Source organism: Callorhinchus milii, unplaced genomic scaffold, assembly GCF_018977255.1.
Source record: "Callorhinchus milii isolate IMCB2004 unplaced genomic scaffold, IMCB_Cmil_1.0 Scaffold4, whole genome shotgun sequence".
NCBI classification, from domain to species: Eukaryota; Metazoa; Chordata; class Chondrichthyes; order Chimaeriformes; family Callorhinchidae; genus Callorhinchus; species Callorhinchus milii.
Window position 1 is genome coordinate 54331885 of NW_024704745.1, and position 23637 is coordinate 54355521.

The following is a 23637-nucleotide window of genomic DNA, read 5'->3' on the forward strand; positions in this document are numbered from 1 at the left end:
TTATTACAGAATATATTAGTATAGATGTATCTCTCGAGAAGGGTGTGTGATTTCCCCTGTTGTTACTTTGTTGCAGAATACCATGCATACCTCATCTTTTGGGGCTTAATAAAATAATTTTTTAAATATAGCTCATCAACAATAGAAGATCACCGAAAACTAATATGCCCATAACACTCCCAATTCATGACCTTTCAAATGAGGTATAAATCATGTCTCTACGTCAATCAGTTCTTGGCAGGAACACACACATACATTTCTTCTTTATTAGTATATGGATAAGAAGAATTGTAGGCGTGTGTACTCTGTGGTACAGATATACAATAACTTGTCAAAGCAAAAGCTGAATGAAAACTTAGGGGAATTCATTTCACTCATTTATCAAGTGAAACTTTGTGGAGGCTTGCAGCTCAGTGGTTAGAGCACTCGCCTCACAAGCGACTGTTTGTGGGACACTGCTGTGTGCAATTGGCTGCCCTGTATACAGTCAACTTACTTTACAGTATCTTCTGTGAAGTGCTTTGTGAGTCATCTCAAAGACGTGATAAGGCGCTATATCAAATGCAAGGATTATTATTATTAAACAGTATAAAAAGCAAAGAACAAGGCAAATAGGATGTTCAACTAAATTCCCAAAGCCCCTGAAGTCACAATCGTCCAGGGTCTGGAATCAGTGCAGAGGAGAGCATTGAGGATATTGCCTACTCTTAAAGGAATGTGTTATAAAACAATATTAGAAAAGCTATGGCTCTTCAGTCTCAGAGAGATGTCCCAATAGGGACCTTAGAAAGCTTCACAAGGTTTTAGATAGGATTGAGAAAGCAGAGTGATACACATATTCTGCCTAGGATAATAATAGTCCTTATATTTGATATATCACTTTTCAAGTCGAGAAGATGTCTCAAAACACTTCACAGAATTTCCTTAAAGTGGAGTAAGTTTGCATATTCCTCAAAGTGGACTATGCATATTGTAGGTGAAAGCAGCAGTTAATTTGCACGCAGCAATGTCCCGCTAACAGCCAAAAAGTGAATAACTAATTTTAGTCCCGAAGTGGGGCTCGAAGTCGCAACCTTCTGAATCAGAGACAAGAATGTTACCAATTAAGTAACATTGTATCACAAATCAATTGCACATTTTTATTCAGCATTCATGGCCCAGAGTCATAAGCTGTGTGTTTAATTGAAGGTTACTTCAACATTGCTGCCCATATGTTATTGTACATGAAATATACACAACTCTAATTTACTGTAATCAGATGACGGGTAATAGACTTGTATAAAATAACACAATTTTGCAGGCACTGACTGATATTATACCACACAATTGGACAAGTGTTGCTATCTTGATTTGTTCTACTGACAAGAGGGACCATCTCAGCCTCTAGGTGTAAAAATCATTTGAAATGGCATCTCAGTTATTGACAAGTGCTGCATACCTCGGGGAAAAAAACTCCCTTTTGACTGCTTTATTTTGTTTTGTAACGTGCCCACTTTTATAAAGAAGAGCATTTCCCTTTAGAAGCTAAACTACTTGCCCAACAAGGGCATTTCCCCCTCCTCTCTCAAAAACAATGAACTGTGCAACAGAATATATATATAATTTTTTTTTAAATGTAGCACTCATTAAAATGGTTACACTTGCAAGCATCCCATCCCTTCTCTCTATTACTCCAAACTTTAATGGCCACCGATTGTTTTTTTGCAGATAAAACAGCTTTGTGCAGCTATGGAGGTGCCCGGCACTGCACATTGTCCAATGATGACCTCTCCTTGTGGCTGCTGATATGTCAAACCACTGACCTGCAATGCAACTCATGCTGAATTTGCAAACAGGACCAAACAAAAATACATGTAAAAGTCGACAACATTTTACCTCCTTTGGCAAGGGCTTTTTTAAAAATATACATATGTGTGTGTTACTTGATTTGTTCCCTTTCTCTGTTGATATGGAATTAAAACAAGCCTGAACAACCAAATACATGCAGGTGCTGTGAAACCAGGCACCGCAGGACTGGGCTCAGCAGCACTGTTCCATTGCTTTCCTGCATTGAGTTTCTTCACAGAAGCTCAAAGACCGCAGCCATCATCTGCTAAGTGTAAAGGTAGAAGGCAATAACACCTTCCACCTCCCTCATCTCTCCTCCCCACCCACCCCACTGAAAGGGCATCATGTACCCCAAGCACCAAGCAAAGCTGTGGGGGAGCCTGAGCCTGGCTTGTTGGAGCCAGTTGGTGTGTGACAGTGTGAGAGAGACAGAGAGACAATGTCTAACCAACACACAATGAAAGGGAGGGGAGAGGAGAGACATCTTCCCAATTACTTTAGGCATCGCTATTATACAGCAATCTGATATATTTTTTGGGGGGGATTAAAACAATCATGCAACATGTTAACCAATGCACACAGTTAAAGACACTCACTGCCTATGTTTGTTGTGGAGCATGTGATTCTTAAGACTGCGAAATCCCATGACAGGAGGAAAGAGAGAGAGAAAGAGAGAGGGGAGAGAGAGAGAAAAAATAGAGAGAGAGAGAGAGAAAATAGAGAGAGAGAGAAAATAAAGAGAGAGAGAGGAGAGAGAGATAGAGAAAATAGAGAGAAAGAGATGGAGAAAATAGAGAGAGAGGGGAGAGAGAGATAGTGAAAATAGAGAGAGAGAGGTAGAGAAAATAGAGAGAGAGGAGAGAGATAGAGAAAATAGAGAGAGGAGAGAGAGAGAAAATAGAGAGAGATAGAGAAAATAGAGAGAGAGGAAAGAGAGAGAGAGAAAATAGAGAGAGATAGAGAAAATAGAGAGAGAGGAAAGAGAGATGGAGAAAATAGAGAGAGAAGAGAGAGAGAGAGAAAATAGAGAGAGAGGAAAGAGAGATGGAGAAAATAGAGAGAGAGGGGAGACAGATAGAGAAAATAGAGAGAGAGAGAGAGAGAGATAGAGAAAATAGAGAGAGAGAGAGACAGATAGAGAAAATAGAGAGAGAGAGAGATAGAGAAAATAGAGAGAGAGGGAGAGATAGCAAAGCTTTGTCCTTACCCACAGAGATTTCCTGAGCGAAGGCCAGCGAGATGAGGAGCAGGGGCAGGCCCGCTGACACCAAGGTGACTATCTTGTCCACCGCCAGGTCGAGCCTGACCCCCTTGTACCTGGATTCCGAGGGCTCCTTCAGCAGAAAGTCCGAGAAAACGTACTCAGCCGCAGCGTGAGTTATGGCCATTATTTCCAACCGGTTTGGGGGGGGGGGGGGGGGGGGGGGGGGTCAGCTAAAAAGGGGCTAAAAAGGGGCTGATTTTTTTTTCCCCCCCCACAAAAACGGCCAATATCAATCAATCAATCAATCAATCAATCAATAAATCCATCAATAAATAAATAGACGGATTGACGAGGGAGAGAGAGAGAGAAAGAGGACACAGCACTCCTCAGAGCACTCACATGAGGCGCCCACACACACACACACACTCACTCACTCACTCACACTCACTCACACAACACACGCGCACGAGAAATAAATAAATATATTAAAAAAATCGAGAATAGTAATAATAATAATAATATTTTTTTTTAAAAAAGAGGACGAGCCCCGACTCTTGGTGGTGGGCGCAGTAGAGTCAGTCCCGCGGTGTGTCGGGGTTTTGGAGGGGGTGGAGGGGAGGCAGTGGCTTTGCTGACTGTGCTGTGGGGGATGAGCCCAAACGATCAATGGCTCCAAACTCACCGCTACCGCTCTACTGCCTTTCACTTTCACTTTTGATTTATTTCTCTCTCTCTCTCTCTCTCTTGTCCTCCCTCCTTCCCTCTCTCTCTCTCTCTTGTCCTCCCTCCTTCCCCCCCTCTCTCTCTCTCTTGTCCTCCCTCCTTCCCTCTCTCTCTCTCTCTTGTCCTCCCTCCTTCCCCCTCTCTCTCTCTCTCTTGTCCTCCCTCCTTCCCCCTCTCTCTCTCTCTCTTGTCCTCCCTCCTTCCCTCTCTCTCTCTCTCTTGTCCTCCCTCCTTCCCTCTCTCTTGTCCTCCCTCCTTCCCTCTCTCTCTCTCTCTTGTCCTCCCTCCTCCTTCCCTCTCCTCCCTCCTCCCTCTCTCTCTCTTGTCCTCCCTCCTTCCCTCTCTCTCTCTCTCTCTTGTCCTCCCTCCTTCCCTCCCTCTCTCTCTCTCTCTCGTCCTCCCTCCTTCCCTCTCTCTCTCTCTTTCTTTTTTTTCTTCTTCTGCTTTTTCTTGCTTTTTTTTTTGGGGTGGGGGAGGAGAGGAAAAAGGGGGGGAAAAAAATGTCCCGCGAGCCGTCAATCCATCCCTCTTTGTGTGGCGCAGGGGAGGAGGAGGCGGCGGTGGGAGCCTCAGCCTCAGCCTCAGCCGGAGCCTGGCACCGAGAGACAGACAGACAGACAGACAGACACCAGACACACTGTGTGCCACTGAGAATAAAGGCTCTCTCACTCCCTCCCCTCACTCCCTCCCTCCCCTCACTCCCTCACACCACTGTACACAGGGACACAATGGCTGCTGTTGCTGCTGCTGCTGCTGTGGCGGCTGAGGGTTACAAGGCTGCAGTTGTCACCATCCCGTGATGTCAGTGCTCCAATCTGATAAGTTTTTTTTTATTAATAATAAAGTCGCACTTGCCACCCTGCAATTTATACCTCGCCTTCCCTTATACCCGGCAGGAAAGGCTGAGCGTGCTCGGGACTCTTGGGAAGAGGAGGGTACAGGGGGTGAGGCTGATAGAGGTCTTCGAACTGGTGAAAGGCTTTGATAGGGTAGAGGCAGGGGACATGTGTCCTCTTGTGGGGGAGACCCAAACCAGTGGCCCTCAAAGTAATATAGTCACAAAAAGATCAAATAGGTAAGTTAGAAGACATTTCTTTGCACGGAGAGTCGTGCGAATGTGGGACATGCAAGGAGTTGTGGAGGTAAAATAGCGTAGATGTATTTAAGGGAAAGCTAATACATGAGGGAGAAAGTAGAAGATTATGCTTGAAGGCTTAGTTGAGGAAGGGCAGAAGGAGGCTCATGTGGAGCATAAACACCGCATAGACCAGTTGGGCCAAATGGTCTGTTTCTGTATTGTATACTCTAATGTAATTTGCCATTTACCTTTTGCCCGCAAAATACACAGTCAATCCACTCTACAATATATTCTGCCAAGCGCTTTGAAATGTCCCAATGACACAATATCAAACGCACGGTGTATTATTGTTATTACAAATGTCAACAACAGCAATAAGTTGTGTTTCGCTCATAAGATGCACAGTCAATCCACTTTACAGTATATCCTGTGAAACGCTTTTAGACCCCCTCAACGAAGTAATAAGGCAATAGAACAAATGCAACAAGGATTATTATTTTTTTATCTCGTCAGGATATCATCTCCGAGTGCTGCACAATGGCAGGGGCACTGTGCAAGAGTGAAGGGGGAGATGCCCACAGGTGCGGTTGAAGAAATAAGTTTTAAGGAGGGATTTAAAGATAAATAAAGAGGAGGCCAAAAACCTTTAAGCTGTATTCTCTCCACTGGACATGTGGATTCTTACAACACTATTTGCAAAACTGTATTTTTTATAATAATAACTTACATTTGATATGGTACATTATCACATTGGAGATGTCTTAAAGCACTTCATAAGACTTACTGTAAAGTATAGTGACTGTATTTGTAAACAAATGCGCAGCCAATTTGCACACAGCAATGTCCCACAAACAGCCAAGAAATGATTGATCAATTTTTGATCGGGGTTTGTTGGCCTGGAAACTAACGAAGCTCCCTTCTCTTTTCAAATAGTGTCATGGGATCTGAATAATATATAATGTGAAGCATTTTTTAAATTCTTGGTTATATGGAAGGATTATTATTATCCGCAAAGTACCACCCAGAAACTCCTGAAGAGATGATTGATGCATTGTGCTTAGAATAATGGATGATTTAAGAATATAAATTTAGGCATGTTCAGTCCTCCACCCTAAAATACATAGCAATATAGCTTTATAATTACCTTCTTACACAATCTTAAACAAATGATCCAGACCTCTGTAGAACGTGAATTATCCAGTACCAAGCCCATCATACCCAAACTCGCTCAGTCCTTTTATAGCTCTCCATCTCCCAGCAGATCAAATTCTTAATTTTTATGCTCACTTTTAAATTTCCCCATGACCTCTCTGCTCTCTCCCTGTGACACGTCTTCTACTCACCGCACATGAGGGATTGAGGGAGAGTGTTCCAGAGTTTCAGGGCGTATTGGCTGAAAGCATGACCTCCGATGGTGGGGCGGATGGTGCGAGGGATGAGCAGAAGGCCGGTGCCAGTTGAGCGGAGGCGCCGGGTGGTGGTTTGGGGGAGGGAGGAGGTTGGAGAGGTAGGGAGGTGCCAGGGTGTGAAGGGATTTGAACACGAGTGTGAGGATCTTGAAGTCGATCTGTTCAGTGTTGGGGAGCCAGTGGAGCCTGGCCAGAACTGGTGAGATGGAGGTACGGAGTTTGGTCCAGGTCAGTATGTGGGCGGCAAAGCTCTGAATGAGCTGGACTTTTTGAATAGTGGAGCTGGGGAGACCAGTGAGGATTGTGTTTGAATAGTCCAGGTAAGAGATGACAAGTGCATGCACAAGGGTTTTGGCTGCCTTTGTTTTATGGTACAGTCGGATGCGGGCAACGTGGCAGAAGTGGAAGAAGGCCGCCCTGGTCAGGGACCGGATGCAGGGTGAAAGGACAGCTGGGAATCGAACCGGACGCCTAGATTGCGTACTGGTTCGGTGAATCTGAGGGAAAGCCCAGGGAGGTTGAGCAGTTTAGGTCCACAGGAGTGAAGGCATTGACAGGAACCAAGGAGTATGGCTTCCATCTTGTCCATATTCAGTTGCAGGAAGTTCACACTCATCCAGGCCTTGATATCTGCCGAACAAGCTGATAGAACATTGGCGGACCTGGAGTTGGTACTGGAGGAGGCAAAGTAGATTTGTGTGTCATCCGCATACATGTGGAAGTTTACCCCGTGTCTGCGGATGACATCGCCCAGAGGGATCATATAGATTTAATAGGTTTAATATCAGAAAGGGTTATTATTAAGTCCACATTTATATTAGATAGGGTTCTGGTAACTGCTTGGATGGACAGATGTGCATAATTTTTATATGAGTGATTTAATGTGTAGCTTATTCCCCAGTGAAGCGTTGATTTGGATTGCAAGCAGATATCTGAATGTTTTACAATAATTGCAAAAATCCCCTTCAGGAAAATACTCATGTTATATTTTTGGACAATTTTAATCACCACTATTTATCCTTCTAACCTTATCAAAACTAGACAAAACAGGAGGAAGAATTATTACTCGCAGAAGGGAGAGGAATTTCCAGATGACTCACAAAGAGAAAGATCATAATTTGACCACATATTTCACTGCTGGCCATTCAAAAGCTGGGTTTAAAGGCCCCATGTGCACTAGTGAGTTTTATTTACAAAATGGTACTTGGCGTTTGATGATATTTGTAGCCTTATCACTTTGTGGGACATTTCTGCGCGCAAATAACTAATGTGTTTGCCAACAAAACAGTCACTACATAATAAATCTGTGAAGCGTCTGAGGCAGCTTCCCAAAGTGAAAAGGCCAATAACAAACGCAAGGATTATTATTAGTACTAATGTTATAGACATTCAGTGAGCTCAGTTGTATTTTTAAGATAAATGAATGCCACTAATAGGCAGTACTCCAATGCCATGGAAAACAAGGTTAGTGGTTAGTGGTGGTTAGTGTTCCGGTCATGCCACAGCTGCAGTACCGTACGCAGTTCTGGGTTGTCGCAACATAAAGGGGCCGCCCAGATGCTAAACACAGTGCAGAGGAGAGGAATAAGGTTGAGAAATTAGGTACGAATAGGAATTGGTTATTCCAAATGTAATGTACCTTACATTTGGTTTAGCGCCTTTCATATCAGGAGGATGTCCCAAAGTGCTTTACAAGACATAGTGCAGTGAATGTTATGTGAGCGAACAAAATACAAATGAAAGCTACTTTATTGGAAAACACATACAACCTGAAAATGGTTTCATTAAAAATACTTCCAGAGGCAATTTCTCACAAGTGACAAAGTATAAAAGCTCATCGGCACTAAGATGAACTATACAAATTGTCTGGAACGTTTACAAAAAATAGTGGTGTTCTCCATTGTCTGCAAATAAGTGGAAGAATTTTTGAAGGTTTGTATATTTTGTGATCTGGTTACTTCACACAATGATAAATGCTCCTTATACACATAAAGGGGTCTACTTTCTTTCTACTCCTCTCCTGAAGGCATTGGACTATTTTTTAATTCTACAAAGTCATGTACTATTTAACTGTGAGACGCTGACCCCAATCATGTCCTCATTCAACTTCAACATGTGTGCCCTCTTCAGGAGGAGTGGGTTGGGGTGGGTGTCTCTGGATGGGAACATTGGTGATTTCTTTCTCTCTAACCCAGGGGCACTGAGGCCAATTGAGATGTAGCATCCTACTGGTTAAGATCAGTTAACTCAGCACAGACCAAGATTTGAACCCTCGACTTTATGGTCTTTGTGACCTATTCCATTTAACCATCAGACGTAATGAAATTTTTTTTTCCAATTCCCAAAACACCCTAGTCCAAACTGACATGTTATTTACTCATTCTTAAGCATCTGCAAAAAAAATTAACTTATTGTCAGTTCCAGTAGAGAAGATGCAATTTTGAACATTTTAGAGGCAAAAATATCTTCGGCAATTTTTCTTTGTAGAACATCAGATGCTATTCATGGCAATCAAGGACTGGTTATGAATAACATAATCTGACTTCTTTCCACATTGGCAAAAAAAAATGCCGATTAGTGTAAGGACTATCAGCAGCAAAACAATTCCAATGATGAGAAGCACTAACAGGGCAATTTTGATTTCCTTTTTATGAAGCTTCTTTCCAAGGAAGTCTACCTCAAATTGACCTGCAAAAACGAAAATACAGGTTATTATTTTAAGTCTTCTGTAAATTATCAAGTAGAATAGAAAATCACTTTGTCGGCTTGTTCACTGCTCTAAATAACAATAAAAACATAATCCTTGGATTTTCTATATTTTTCAAATTAGGTAGCTGTTTCAAAGCACTTCACAGGATTTACTGTAAAGTGTAAGGGCTGTATTTTGTAGGGGAACATGGCAGTCAATACGCACAAATTAGTGACCCCACAAACAGCCATAAAGTGAATGAACAATTTTATCAAGGAATTGTTGGCCAGGAAACCGGGAGAAACGACCTTATCTTTTCAAATAGTGCCACCTGATCTTTAATGTCCACCTGAATAGGCCAATGGAACCTCGGATTAACATTTCATCTGAAAGATACTCCTCAGCACTGTATTGGAGTGTCAGTGTGAACTGTGAATTCTGTGTTATCCATGTCATGTAAAACTCTAAAATATTTTCTGCAATGTGCTGAACCATACATGATATTAAACTAATCTACAGAATTAAACAATACATTTTGTTTTGGCTTGTTCTCAATCCTTGGCATTTTTAAAATAAAACTTACCATTGTTACCTTGCATTTGGATCATTTAACCTATTTTGTGAAAAACTCGTAGTCAAGTGTTGGTGACTACACTCGTCTTACAACTAGTTTACAAATGTCTAAAAAGGCTTATTTGCAGGATAGTAGATTTAACACCTATATTACACAAATAATACATGTATTGGAAATTACTCTTAGTTTTTTAGGGAAACTGATTGTATAAATCACGACCAACAACACCTCATATTTTTCAGGTCTGGACATTTTTTAGACAAGGGTTTTTACAGTTTCTCACCATTTGTTGCAAGAACAGTTTGCACAGTAGTCTTCACACGATCTGCAAGGATTAAAATAACAATCAATACAGTGTTATGGGTAGATCTAGCAGACCAGCTACACGGCGGACTGAGCTTGTAGTGAATGGAAATGCCCATTAATTATGAAACACGTTTTTTTGGGGTATTGAGTGAAAGCATCATGCACGTTTAAAGCTCAAGGTTCACTTCATTTGTACCACATCTGACTTGTAAAGTGAGTTACGGATATACTTGCTCTATTGGACTATTGCATTCTATGGCATGGACACAGAAATTAGTCTGTCAAGTGTGTGCAGAAATGATTCTGTATGCAATATTGTAATAGGCCAAGGTTCTGGATAATCATTGGATACCTGTACGATTCAGGATCGTATAAACGGTTTCCATGCCAGCGTGAATGTGATCAGTTACGTGGCAATGCAGCAGCCAAGTTCCAGGGTTTCCTGCTATCATTTCTATTGTCTGGAATGTTCCAGGAAAGAGGTCGAACACATCCGCTCTGTGATTCTTAACCATCTACAAAAATAAAATCCCAAATGCAAAATATTACCTTCAACAAGATGATAAAAATAACAATAATTCTTGCATTTGGTATAGTGCATTTCAGAAGGATATCTCAAAGCATTTTACAGGATATACTATTACGTTACGTGACTGTGTTTTGTAAGCAAACGCGCAACTGTATCTACAATAGTGTAAATAATACACCTACTGTGAATTCAACTCAGTTATATATATTTACCTATCTAAATAAATATTCCTAAAAATAATAGAAACCTTGCATTTTTTATGTAGGAGAAAATTGATACGATTCTGGAAGCTGGCAGTAAACTAAGAGTCTAACAATCGATTATAATAAAATCAGCAAAATGCAGCATGCGGCAAACTTGTAACTGATGCCACAGAAATGCATCAGTTTATGACTATTTTATTGGCAGAAGTCGCATAGAGAATAAGTGTGAACACATTCATAGAGTTTGGTAGCAAATTATGACAGAACCATAAAAATGTGCAACATAGGCCCATTGTGTTGGCCATCTAAAAGGAACTGTCCTTTTAGTTTCACTTTCCTGCCTTGTGTAGAAACAAATTTAGGAATAAAAGCACAAACTTAAATCTTCAAAACAAATGACTTTAAATTGTGTTCAGTTTGTATTCTCAACTTCATAAGCTCATCACCTTAACCCTCTACAAGAACAACAAGAACTTGCATTTATATAGCAGCCTCCACACGGCGTGGTGTCTCAGAGCACTTAAAATAACGGCGAACCGGAGAGAAAGAGGAAGTGACCATGGCACAAAAAGAAAGGTCTTCAGGTGCAATTTGAAAATGGGCAAAGAATGGGTGAGGTAGCGGGATTGAGGCAGGGAGTTCCAGAGATTCGGGCACAGTGGCTGAAAGCACAACCGCCGATGATGGAGTGGAGGGGACGAGGGACATATGGGAGATGAACTAAACAGTATTTCATTAACATATGGTTAATAAACAACAAATAATTTTGGTATTATGAGGTGCATTTGATATAGCACCTCATTATACCGAAATGTCTTGAAAAGCTTCAGGGGATTTATTGTATAGTATACTGCCACGTTTTGTAGGAGAACACAGCAGCCAATTTGCGCAGAACAACTTCCCACAAGCAGTTGTAGAGTGTATATATAAGATTTTTAGTAACTGGTGACTTAAGTTTACTTACTCTGTAAATAAAACTCTGAGCATGAAAATGAACAGTGTGTATGTCTACTTCATTTCCCATACCAAGTAAATACCAGTCAATCTTCTCTCCTTTAACCATCTTCAGTCCATGAAGATTTCCATAGATCTTCCCATTAATTGCTGAAATAAAATAAAATCCAAATAAATCTCGTGAGCTAATTCTGTAAAATTGCTCTTGCTTTTGTAATTTTAAGAAGTTATAGCCAATAAGTATCCTCACCGTGGATTTTGTTACTTTCTTCAAATTCATCATTGGAGATGAATTTACTAGGATCAACATGAAAGTAAGTGTAGAGGTTGTTTTCCAAGTACCAGGACATGTTTTCATCAAATACTAGAAATAATATTGCAAATTCTCGATCTATATCTTTCCTCTTTCCATTCTCGTCAAGTGTTCCTTGACGGCAGGTTATTAAGGGGCCAACCAAACCACTGTATAAATCCTGAAATAGAATAAACCAAATTTTATCGGAAGCTTCTTGTAAATTACATACAGGTTTGCGATACTCTTACATCTATGAAGCAGATAACTTTGGATGTTAAGGTGACAGGGTAGAAGTTCATTACAGTATTCTACAAAGAGCAAGTGAGCTCCTTCAATGTTACACACATCAAAACAGTCTGCTGCAGAGTTTGCAGTGAAAATTTAATGGGTTAATTGGTTTCCCCTAACGTTGAGCTCATGTCCTGATGTGTGGTTTGAACCCAGAACCTTTTGACCTGGTGTCAAGAGCCCTAACTACCAGGCCAAGATGGCACACATTCCTATAAAAATACTGGTATTCCAGAAATCAACACATCTTAACTATGATTTTTCAGTAGTTTAAAAAATCTATGGCCTTGCTTCAGTTTTGGTTCAGTTAATGACTGCTTTAATTGAATGATACCTTCTCAAATTTTACTGCAGAATAATAAATCCAGGAAATACAATTTAAGTCTCCAGGACCAGGGCCTGATCTTGTTGGAACATTCCATCGATAGGTTTTTATCTCACCTGCAAAAAAGTAAAATTACAATCACTAACAATGACTTAAAAATATTTAAAGTATTCATTGAATGTGTGTGTCTCGAGTGCAGGAATAAAATGTACTGTTATGGATCTCTTTCAAATTTATATATTTTATTATAGAATACTACAACATCCACACATGCTCAACTTCCTCAATGATAGTAAACTATAAGGTCTCAGGCTCTATCCACGAACTTTGTTGCTTTGATTATTATCAGCCGGGTCTGGCATACTTGGCACTACAATTGGCCTGAGTTCCCCATGGATAGAAAGTGCTCTGAGATGCTACTTTATGCAAAGGGCACTTACAATAGATCCTGTGACGTGCTTCAGGACATCCACCTGACGTCAAATGAGCTATTCCAAATGCAAGGATTATTATTATTGTTATTGATAATAAGTTAAAAGGAAAAGGAACTCAAAGGAATCTGGCAATATGTGGAGCAAGCTGGAAAGAGTACTCAGAATAGGTGTCTCCAATTGAAATTTGTCCCACTGTAATAAGTTGAAATGAGCGGGATTGTGCAATTTGTGAGTGGTGTCAAACGTAGGTTGATTTCCTGGTTTATTCCACTGAATATAGCAATCAGCCAGGCCAGAAAACGAACTGAATTAATCGATGAACCACATCATTGAAACACATTATTTTATTTGGACAATGCATATTACAAGTTTTAGAATTTTCCTATTCAGACTATTGGTAAAATCATTGACATTGGATTCCATCTTAATCCTATTGCAAACCCATCATTCTGCAGTAACTCTGCACATTACATTTTTTTAAAAAAGAAACGATACAATTAAAATCTTACCAAAGCCCACTGTTCAAAGTAGGATATCTTAATAATAATCCTTTCATTTGATATAATTTGCTCCATTTAATTCCCTAAGACTGGACTCAAAAATAAAAAATACATTAATATTATATACTTATAATTCTAAAGAATTTAGATAAGATATTTCTGTTAATAGTGCTTTTTGTATAATAAAACATCACTTTTTTTTGTTGAAAAAAGATAAACTCATATTTTTAAGATTTGTCCAGCTCCACTGGCTGGACAAGTGTCCCCTAACATATTGAACTAGATTTGCGTGCTCACTTTTAAATGCCTGCAATGGCCTCACCCCACCCTACCCCAGCAACCCTTCTGGTATGGCTGCTCCCTCTGTTCAGCAAATACCAGTCTCCTTCATGTTACCCACCATTGGTCAATTTCTCTTCCCACTCTCTGGATCTCTATTCTAGAGTCCTTCTATCTTAACATAACACGTAGGAACAGGAGTAGGCTATTTGGCCCTTCGAGCCTGCCCCGCCATTCAATCATGGCTGATCTTCTAATCTAACTCCAGCTAATAACATAACCCTGCCTTATCCCCATATCTCTTAATCCCTTTTGCAATAAGAAATATATATATCTCAGTCTTGACTCTCTCCCAAGGCTACCTTCAAAGCACAACTTAAACATCTCTCTCTTAAACAATACTTTCCACTGCATTTCCCTTCCCCAGCTCCCCCACAACACTCAGGCTCTGAGTCAACTCTGTGAAGTACTTTGAGATGTCCATGTGCGACCAGGGCTCCCTCTGCTTCTCATCCTACTCGACCTCTCTGCTGCTTTTAACACCATCGACTACTCTATCCTCATCCTCTCCTCTCACCTCAACAGTGCTGTCCATGACTGGTTCAGATTGTACCTCTCACACCGCCTGCACTTCATCTCCTCAAACGGTTTCTCCTCTAAGCCTCGGACCATTGCGTTCCTCAGGGCTCTGACTTGGTCCCCTCTCCTACAATATCTATATGCTCCCTCTTGGTGACATCATCCGCAGACATGGGGTCAACTTCTTCATGTATGCGGATGACACTCAACTCTACCTCTCTGCCTCGACCCTTCACTCCAGGACCTCTGCTGTGCTGATAGAATGTCTGTCGGACATCAAGTCCTGGATGAGAGCTAACTTTCTTCAGTTGAACGTCAACAAGACCGAAGCTCTCCTGCTTGGCTCCCGTTGGTGCCTCCTCACCTCAGGCGCTGACAGCATCACCATCCATGGTTGCACACTCCACCTTGCTAAGCCAGTCCAGAACCTTTGGGTCTTGTTTGACTCTCAACTATCCTTTCTACCCCACATCTGCACCATGACCCGCTCTGCCTTCCCCACCTCCGCAACATCGCCCAGCTCCGCCACTGTCTCACACCGCAGGCCGCCGAAACCCTCATACATGCTTTCATTACATCGAGGCTTGACTATGCAAACTCATTGCTTGTCGGCCTCCCCAACTCCTCCCTCCACAGGCTGCAGGTCAACCAGAACTCTGCAGCCCGTGTCCTCTCTCACAATAAGCTCCGTGATCCTATAAACCCCATCCTTGCCCAACTCCACTGGCTTCCCATCACACAGAGGATACAGTTCATGATCCTGGTCCTCACCTTCAAAGCCCTCCACGGTCTTGCTCCCCTAACTCTGCGACCTCCTAACCCTCTACCATCCTGTTCGCTCCCACAGCTCAGCGGGCTCCAGCCTGCTTCATGTCCCCCGCCTCGCTCGCCCCACTATTGGCGAGCGGCCTTCTGACACTCTGCTCCCACATCTGGAATTCCATCCCGCAGTCCCTCCATCTCGCCTCTCCTTTGCCACCAACAAAACCATCTCAAGACCCTCCTCTTCGACCGTGCTTTCAATCTCCCTGCTTCCCCCCCACCCTCCTCCCTTCCCCACCCTGACCCTCAGCTCGGGTCTGTAACTCTGTCCAGCGCCTTAGGAAGTCCTTCCAACGTGAAAGGCGCTTTACAAATTTTGTTGTTGTTGTTGTCCTCCCTATTGTAAAAGGAACTATATAAATGTAAAGTGTTGCTGTTGATTTGATACATTATTCTCCTTCAGTAAGCTGCATTCAAGCATCAAAGATAGTTAAGATCAGAGAAGTCAATCTCTGAAATGATCTAATATGATGTGACAGCAACCTCTATAACTAGAACAATTTATTTTCAAACAAACATCTTTATATTAAAACTCCTCAAAACATGAGGACAAAAATAAGTGTGTCGCTGGAATAATCACTTTTGAAAAAAGTGCCCTCTCATTTCTGTGCAAACTGCATTGAAGCAAGCTCCAATTTGAGGTCATGCACATTTAAAGCAGTCGCAATAGAACAATAGTTAAAACTGTGGTGTTATCACAGCAGAGTCCAAGTTTCGTACTAAACTCAAGTGCAATGAAATGCTCATAAAGGTTAAAAACCAATATAACAACACATTTGCAATAGGAGATGCATATAATCCATGGATAGAACTTGGCAAGGAATAAGTTGACATACTTTAGTTGACTCATCACTCTTCCAACAAACAGGATGCCGGCCTTCATTCTAAAAATCAGTTGAGTTCAGATCCCCACGTCACTTTTACAGTTTAATGTATGGTACATGTTCCTAGGGTTGGCAATTGACCATTAAGCTTATTTTATGTCATGCATATCAGCTTCTGCAGACCAAAGTAGACTTTTTTAATAATAATCCTTACATTTGATACAGCGCCGTATGTTGCTGAGACATTTCAAAGTGCTTCATAAGATTTTACATTGAAGTATTGTGACTATTTGTAGGCAAACATATTTGTATGTGAAGGCCAATTTGGACACAGCAACGTCCTACAAACAGCCATGATGTGAGTAGCCAATTATATTTGGAGAATTGCTGGCTAGGAATCCCGAGCAATTCCCTTCTCTTTTTGAATAGTGCTATGGGATCATTAACATTCATCTGAACAAGCAAACAGGACCTCAATTAAACATCTCATCTAAAAGAGTTTCATTTCCAAGGCAATAGGACATTGTAATTATTTCAAGAAAACAGCTGCATAGACAATTTTAAAGAAAATCTATGTTACCTGGCATAGTGATTGGTACTTTTAACTGTTTACCACTGCCCACTTCCTCAACTCCGTGTGGATGTATAGAGTAAGGCCTGGAAGCTAAGTTCTTAAATACAATCAGGATGGTATCACCCACCTCAGCACGGATGATGGGACCTAGACACAGAAAGTTATGTGAAATCAGTTTTGATATATGTAACTGTACACATAAATTCTAATCTGTCGTAAAATGGTATATACAGGCTGTTCAAGAAATAAATGGCTGTAACAATAGGTTCATGTTGACACAGATCAATTACATTCATATCTAAAAGGAACATTTTAGACAGGGAAACTGTAAACGCAATTAGGGTAAAATAGAAGGTTTATGTGCAGTGTAAATTTGGATATTCATTAAATATTGAATACAAATTATCCTGAATGAAGAGATACGGGCAGGTCTGCTTAAAGTGCGATCATACTGAATACGTGTGTCAGAAGTACAGTACACTCCCATTCCTTGCGCATAGTGCACAGCTCACAGGAAGTAAGGCCACAGATGCTTACTGCACCAAGCAAGTACATAGGAAGTAACATCAGCAGCAGTCGTATGTCTCATTGTAAAATGGGGTTTGATTTTATCCACCAAACCACCAATTAATAGTACACTTATTCTGCTCTCGGTTTCATGTACATCATTTAAATAAAAACAGGATTCTGCTCCTGATATCCCTCGAGTGACATTTGCTGGAGCTGCACAGCTTTTTAATGCCTCACACATGAAGATTGACACTTGGAACCATGAAACCATAATAATTTACAAGACATAAAAGAAGGCCAGTTGGCCCACTGTGTCTCTTTAAAGAACAATCTTTTCAGTCACATTTACTTGCCGTTTCCTCATACCCCTGTAGTTTACTCCTTTTTAGATATTTATCTAGTTCCCTTTTGAAAGGGCCTGATGTCTGCCGGACAAGCTGATAGAACATCGGCAGACCTGGCGTTGGTACTGGAGGAGGCAAAGTAGATTTGTGTGTCATTCGCATACACGTGGAAGTTTACCCCGTGTCTGCAGATGACATCGCCCAGAGGGAGCATATAGATAAGAAGAGGGCCAAGGATGGAGCCCTGGTGTACCCCGCAGATGAAGAAGTAATTTTAAAAAAAGTTGTCATTGCCTGCACTCCTTTCACACTGAAACATTTTAAAAATTATTCTATACTGTTAAATATACGGGATGAGAGATGGACCTGATGGGTGCTTTGTAGCCTAATTTATACCGGAATGTCACAGAGAAGACTTCCTGCACAATAGCAGGATGAAGAATAAACAACAGAGTTTATTTATGCTGGATTTGTACAGCTGGAGTGATTCATTGCCAGTTTCAAGAGTGGAGCAATTAGAAATGGGAGATATGATTTAGATTTCCAAAGTCACACTCACTGTGAAGCTCCCAGTGCAAATACAACTAAGAACATATATGTATATCTGCTAACCAGTGCTGGATCAGGGATAGCTGGTTACAGCTAGTCTCTTGATTTTCACCCTGAAGACAATTGGCTTAATATGTTAGGATCATGTGGAATTTTGAAAACAAAACCTCTTAAATTCAGTCCGAATTTGGAAGCCAGTTTATGCTGCTCTTTTAATAACTGCAGGAAACCGGCCTCCAAATTAAAGCTGAATTTAAGAGTTTTCCAAAATTCTGTACAATCTTTAATTTTAATTCTAAATCATTTTAAGATGAAAATAATGAGAGATTTGGGGCACCTTGTTCTCCAGTTTTTTAATTTACATTTATATATAAATATATATATGTATGTAGATATAAATGTCCTCATATCAGGTCAGAAGGACATCCCAATAACAGTGAATGAATGCTCCAAAGGAATGATAAGAACTTTGAAACAGATTTTTAATTAGAAAAGTTCCTGTATTACCTGCTGCATACTACAGCTGATTCGTTGGATTAATTCCTGAACCTTCTTCCTACTGATGAACAACTTCCGAATCTAATTGATGCCAAGAAATACAGTTCATGCTCCACTTTCACTTCTGAATCAATGTGAAAATTGCAATGAATTCATGACAACTTTTTAGAATGACAACCTATTATACCCCATTTATTCTTCAGAGTACATAAAGCCACATCTAAAGGCAAGTAATGGAAGCAAGTTAACTTTTTGTACAGTACCCAGTATTTCCAGATGCTGTTCCTCAGGTGACCTGATCTTCTGCCTAGTAAATGTTCCATCAGTATATTCCCTATAAACTGCTTTTTTATACTTAGAACCAATTCCGAAACCGACAAACACTTGTCCATAGCTGGAAAACAAAACAAACTATGGTCACCAATATGCACATTTTGGTCATTCACTTTTGTGTTTTTATGAGGTACTGCTGTGTGCTATTTTTCTAACAAGATCCCATTTTCCAGTTCAGATGGGGATTTAACATCCTGTGACATTATTCAAGAAGAGCTGATATTCTGCTGATATTCGTCACAAGAATCCTCCAACAACAACAACTTGCACTTGTATCACTTGTATATTACTCAGAATGCTTTACAGTGGCAGAGCCTTACTCCAGACAAATTGTGGTTCATCATAATGTCACACTATTTATTATCTTTACTGTGTTAAGTACAGTTAAGTACAGTTTCAACATATCATGCAAAGAGAAGCCCAACCCAATGGTCATAACGGCTTCTGTGTCGTTGGAAGATAAGGGACATCTGTATAAAGCAGCAGCCAGAGTTGAATATTGCTAACATTTGGATATAATAATAATTATAATCCTTGCATTTGATATAGCGCTTTTCACATTGGGAGGACGTCCTAAAACGCTTCACAGAACACCCTGTAAAGTGAATTGACTGTATATTTGTGAGCGAACGCGGCAGCCAATTGCGCACAGCAATGTCCCACAAACAGTCATGGATTGAAGTGACCAATTTATTATTGTTTTTGGTTTTGGAGGGATTATTATTAGGCATGTGGAGTAAGGAAACTTGCCCAAGGTTTTGCCCTGCCTGGAATTGAACTCAGGTCTCTCGCTTGCAAAGCGAGTGCTCTAACCACTGAGCTACAGGATGCATAGATAGGCTAGAGTTTTGCAGCAGAATTTTGCTCCAGGGTCAAACAACAGAGCACAGGGCTGAATTAATGATAGGTTAGATTTATATGGTATAATAATGAATCATAATAATTCTTACATTTGATATAGTGCATATAACAACAAAATATAACATCAATCATCATTATCTTCAAAATTGTTTGTGGGACATTGTTGTAAACAAATGGTCTTTGTGTAAAATGGTTGCTGTATTTGCTTGTAATACTCTTAATAGCAACTACTTTTGAGATGTTTCAACGTAATAGGTACTACATCTTTGCATGATTTGTCGAAACTAATTTCCAGTTACTTCATAACAATAATATATTTTTTAATAAAACAGTGCAAGTTTGGGCAGCTAGTAAGATGATCCACACCAACATCAATGACCCACACCTTTTAGGCACAGTATGTAAATCTTGTATAAATACATTAGATTGGAATTTTTGTGCCAATGGTCCAGATTATCCTTCCTGCATATTAAAATTGTCTGGTCATTTCACTGCAAAACATCAACATAGTTGCAAATGAGTTGGAATTTTATAAACTATAAAATGCAATTGCTGCAAATAAAATATCTCAATAATTTGGTCAATTTAGTGACACAGTTGAGATTTGTCATGTAGAAAATCTCAGATCAGTAGTTGAATGCTTTGATCGGAAGTTGAATGAGCAATGCAGCTTCATGGATGTTGTGATTGCTGGAGAGGGAGTAGGGATCAACCTCCAGCACATACAATGTCATTCTAAATCAACACATGACAAAGTTTTACATTTGAGCTGCATATTGGCCCCAAATAGCTCAGCTACTCACTGAAAGTTACTGAAGCAGTCACAGAAGCCAATGAGAAATCTTCTGCATAGATCTCAAGTTACATTTGCTTAGTTGAGGAAGGCCAGTAGGATGCTCATGTGAAGCATAGACCAGGTGGGACAAATGGCCTGTTTCTGTGTTGAATATTCTATATAATTCTATGCAATTTGCATAAGGCCATTATCTATTTTATTAAAAAATGGTCCAGAATCCAGGAGTATATTGTACAAACATTTTAGAGATAATTTTATGCACTGACAAGAATTATTCCATTGTTCAACAGAATTTAGCAATAGTTGACTTCAATGTATCGATGACTCATTTTCACTGCTCTTTGTATTTTCATTGTAGAAATCTGCAATGGCTGAAAAATCTCAGGCTTTAGTATCCTGCCCGCAAAATGTAAGATTGTACAGAATTTTGAAAAACAGTATTAATTTGAAGGCCAACTTTATTGTACTGAAAAAGATTGGAAACTTTCCCACAATTTTAAATTTTAAGACAATGTTTTTAAGCCTAAGAACATGAGCAAATTGATCCCCTTGATGTTACCTCTCTTCCTTGGTAGTGTTGTGTTGTTCTAGTTCCCAGCTCCTGTCAGGAGAATAATCCCATTCCATCTCTACTGCTGCAATGTAGTATGTTCTTAGTGTTCCATACATTTCCTCTGAAGCAGTTGTATTACATTCTTTAACATGGTACAGCTGTTTCATTCCACCCACATAGTGATCAACAGTTCGACAGATTACCTTAAATGTACCTAAATTTGAAACATGTTTTTTTTAAAAATATATCAAACAAACTTTTAAAATTACAACTGGGAAGGTAATGAAAACTGGAACATTGGTTTCATTAAATGTAAAATGTAAATTGAGACACATGTAGGGAGATATGCCACATGGGTCTAGATTTACTCTATGTAGCATGTCAAAACGTGCATAACTTGGAAAAATTATTAAATATGGTCTTAACTTTGAAGTCAGTTTTTTTTAAGAATTACAGGAAACTTATTTCCTAGCCCAAACTCCCCCAAATAAAATTGGTCATTTACTTCACGGCTGTTTGTGGTCAAATTGGCTGCCAGGTTCGTCTACAAAATACAGTCACTACATTTTACAGAAGCACTCTGTGAAACACTTTGAGGCAACCTCCCAACGGGAAAGGTGTTATATCAAATGCAAGTGTTATTATTATTATTATAATTTCAAAGTTAAGACTGAATTCAACAATTTGCCAAATTCTGAAAATTCTAAAATACTACATTAACAGAGTAAATCTACACCCAAATGGAATTTCTCCACTCAAATCTGCTATTCTGGTTCACTTCTTCAATTTACTGGTTGAAGTTTCAAACCATTCAAAGCAATTCTGGCACAAATCATCAGCTGTAGTTTCAAAAACTCATTCTCCTGTAATCTGTTTTGGTTACATCCCTACTAATCTACTTACTTGGTAGCACTCTTGCCTTTGGGTGAGAAAGATGTAGGTTCAAGCTCCGTATCGGACTTAGGGGGACTCTGCATTGTTGGAAGTACCGTCATTCATTTTAAGGCTGTTTATGGTACCTTATTGTACATGAATTGGCTGTCACATTTGTCTACAAATACATGACCACTACCTGTTGCAATTCCCTTTGAAACGCTTTGAAATGTTTTGGGGGTTATATGAAATACAACTATCATTATTACAGTAAAGTTGTATAGTTTAAAATGAAATTATTTCAGATTCTGTAGACAATAGATTGCCAGCATTAAGAGACAATGGATAAAGAGCAAACATCAATGACTTCAACCTGTTAAGATTATGATTAGTGAGACAAAAGTAGAAAGAAAAGACCCTTACCGACATTATCAGGCTGCATGAGAACTGTAGCAGAAGTATGAGGAAACAGAGAGAATGTGTCACGTGTGGATCCTTTCACACGGATTGTGTTCCCTTGGAAATAAACTCCGTGCATGTCGATTTCGGTGCCAAGTCCAATCAAATGCCATGCTACAATATCATCAATACACATTTCCAGTCCAGGTTGGTTGCCAAACATGTAACCATTGATGGCTTAAAAAAACAATTGAACCATTATAATTGTGTAACTAATGTACAAAGAAAAGTTTCAATGGTATTTGCTTTGCCACCGTTCTCCGGAACACTCTCCCTAAACCTCTCCCCCTCAAATCACCCCCCTGCTTTCAAAATCCTTCCTCTTTTATTCCATCTTTGGTCATCTGCTCCTACCCATTCCCCCATCTTCCACCCTGCTTGGGCTCCTACTTGGCTCTATGATGTACTTTGAGACATTTTCCTATGTGAAAGTTACTATAAAAGAACAAGTTGTTGTTGTTATTTACCACTTTATGAACAAGAGAAGGCCATTCAATCCTTCAAACCTGTTTTACAATTTTATTAGATCATGGTAGATCTTTTAATGTGCCTTTCTCCACATCCTTTAATATCCTTGCATCCTAAATGTATAATCTGCCTTTCAACTTAAAAATCAATTCTGCATCATTAACATTTCACATATCGGCCACAAAATATACAGTCAATTCACTTTACAGTATATTCTGTAAAGCGCTTTGAGACATCTCGAAGACGTGATAAGGCGCTATATCAAATGCAAGGATTATTATTATTATAAGTGAGTGTGTGAGCGGGTTGAGAGGAAAAGATGGGCAAAGATTGGTGGACCAGTCACAGGAGCGATTGACAATCCCACTCTGACATGGCAGTTAGCATATTGTGTCCAGTTTAGGGAAGATGTTAAAGTGATAGAGATGGGATAGAGGAGTTTTACTAGGATGATACCAGGAATGAGTGGTTTGGTCTCTGTATGAGTGGAGACTTGAGGAACTGGGACATTTTCCTCTGGAGAGAAAAAAAGAGATTGAGAGGTGACCTGATGGAGATCTTTGACATTTCTGAGGGGTTTTGATGGAATCAATAGGGAGAAATGGTTTCCTAGTAATTAAATAAATAATAATTTGGTCATTTCAATCTATGACTGTTTGTGGACGAGGGCCAACTTTCTCCAACTCAACGTCAGCGAGACCGAGGCCCTCCTGATTGGCTTACGCCAGCGCCTCCGCACCTCAGGCGCTGGCAGCATCAGCCTCCACGGCTGCACACTCAACCTCACTAAGCTAGTCAGGAACCTGGGTACCTTGTTTGACCCTAAACTGTTCTTTCTTCCCCACATCCGCGCCATGACCGGCACTGCTTACCACCACCTCCGCAACAATGCCAGACTCCGCCACTGCCTCACCCCACAGGCTGCCGAAACCCTCACCCACACATTCGTCACATCAAGGTTCGATTACGGGAACTCC

The 23637-nt window shown here is 40.3% G+C and overlaps 2 protein-coding genes across 5 annotated transcripts in view; both read right to left on the reverse strand.

The window, feature by feature from the left end:
* Positions 1 to 3215, reverse strand: part of panx1a (pannexin 1a) — a 37562-nt gene extending 34347 nt beyond the window's left edge. For all 3 annotated transcript variants that reach the window (XR_006085037.1, XM_042334517.1, XM_042334518.1), the window contains exon 1: positions 3035 to 3215. Coding sequence is in view for 2 of the 3 variants with exons in the window: in XM_042334517.1 (XP_042190451.1) it covers positions 3035 to 3215 (181 nt within the window). In the remaining variant the exon portion in view is untranslated. The remainder of the gene's footprint in view (positions 1 to 3034) is intronic.
* A 3833-nt stretch (positions 3216 to 7048) lies between these two features.
* The window catches only part of LOC103184218 (ferroxidase HEPHL1), a 44755-nt gene continuing 28166 nt past the window's right edge, over positions 7049 to 23637 (reverse strand). For both annotated transcript variants that reach the window (XM_007902116.2, XM_042334212.1), the window contains exons 11-20: positions 22157 to 22369; positions 20867 to 21074; positions 18581 to 18711; positions 16423 to 16563; positions 12414 to 12520; positions 11747 to 11969; positions 11507 to 11646; positions 10163 to 10325; positions 9788 to 9829; positions 7049 to 8929 (exon numbers count right to left, since the gene is read on the reverse strand). In XM_007902116.2, coding sequence (XP_007900307.2) covers positions 8733 to 8929; positions 9788 to 9829; positions 10163 to 10325; positions 11507 to 11646; positions 11747 to 11969; positions 12414 to 12520; positions 16423 to 16563; positions 18581 to 18711; positions 20867 to 21074; positions 22157 to 22369 — 1565 coding nt within the window. In that variant the 3' untranslated portion in view covers positions 7049 to 8732. The remainder of the gene's footprint in view (positions 8930 to 9787; positions 9830 to 10162; positions 10326 to 11506; positions 11647 to 11746; positions 11970 to 12413; positions 12521 to 16422; positions 16564 to 18580; positions 18712 to 20866; positions 21075 to 22156; positions 22370 to 23637) is intronic.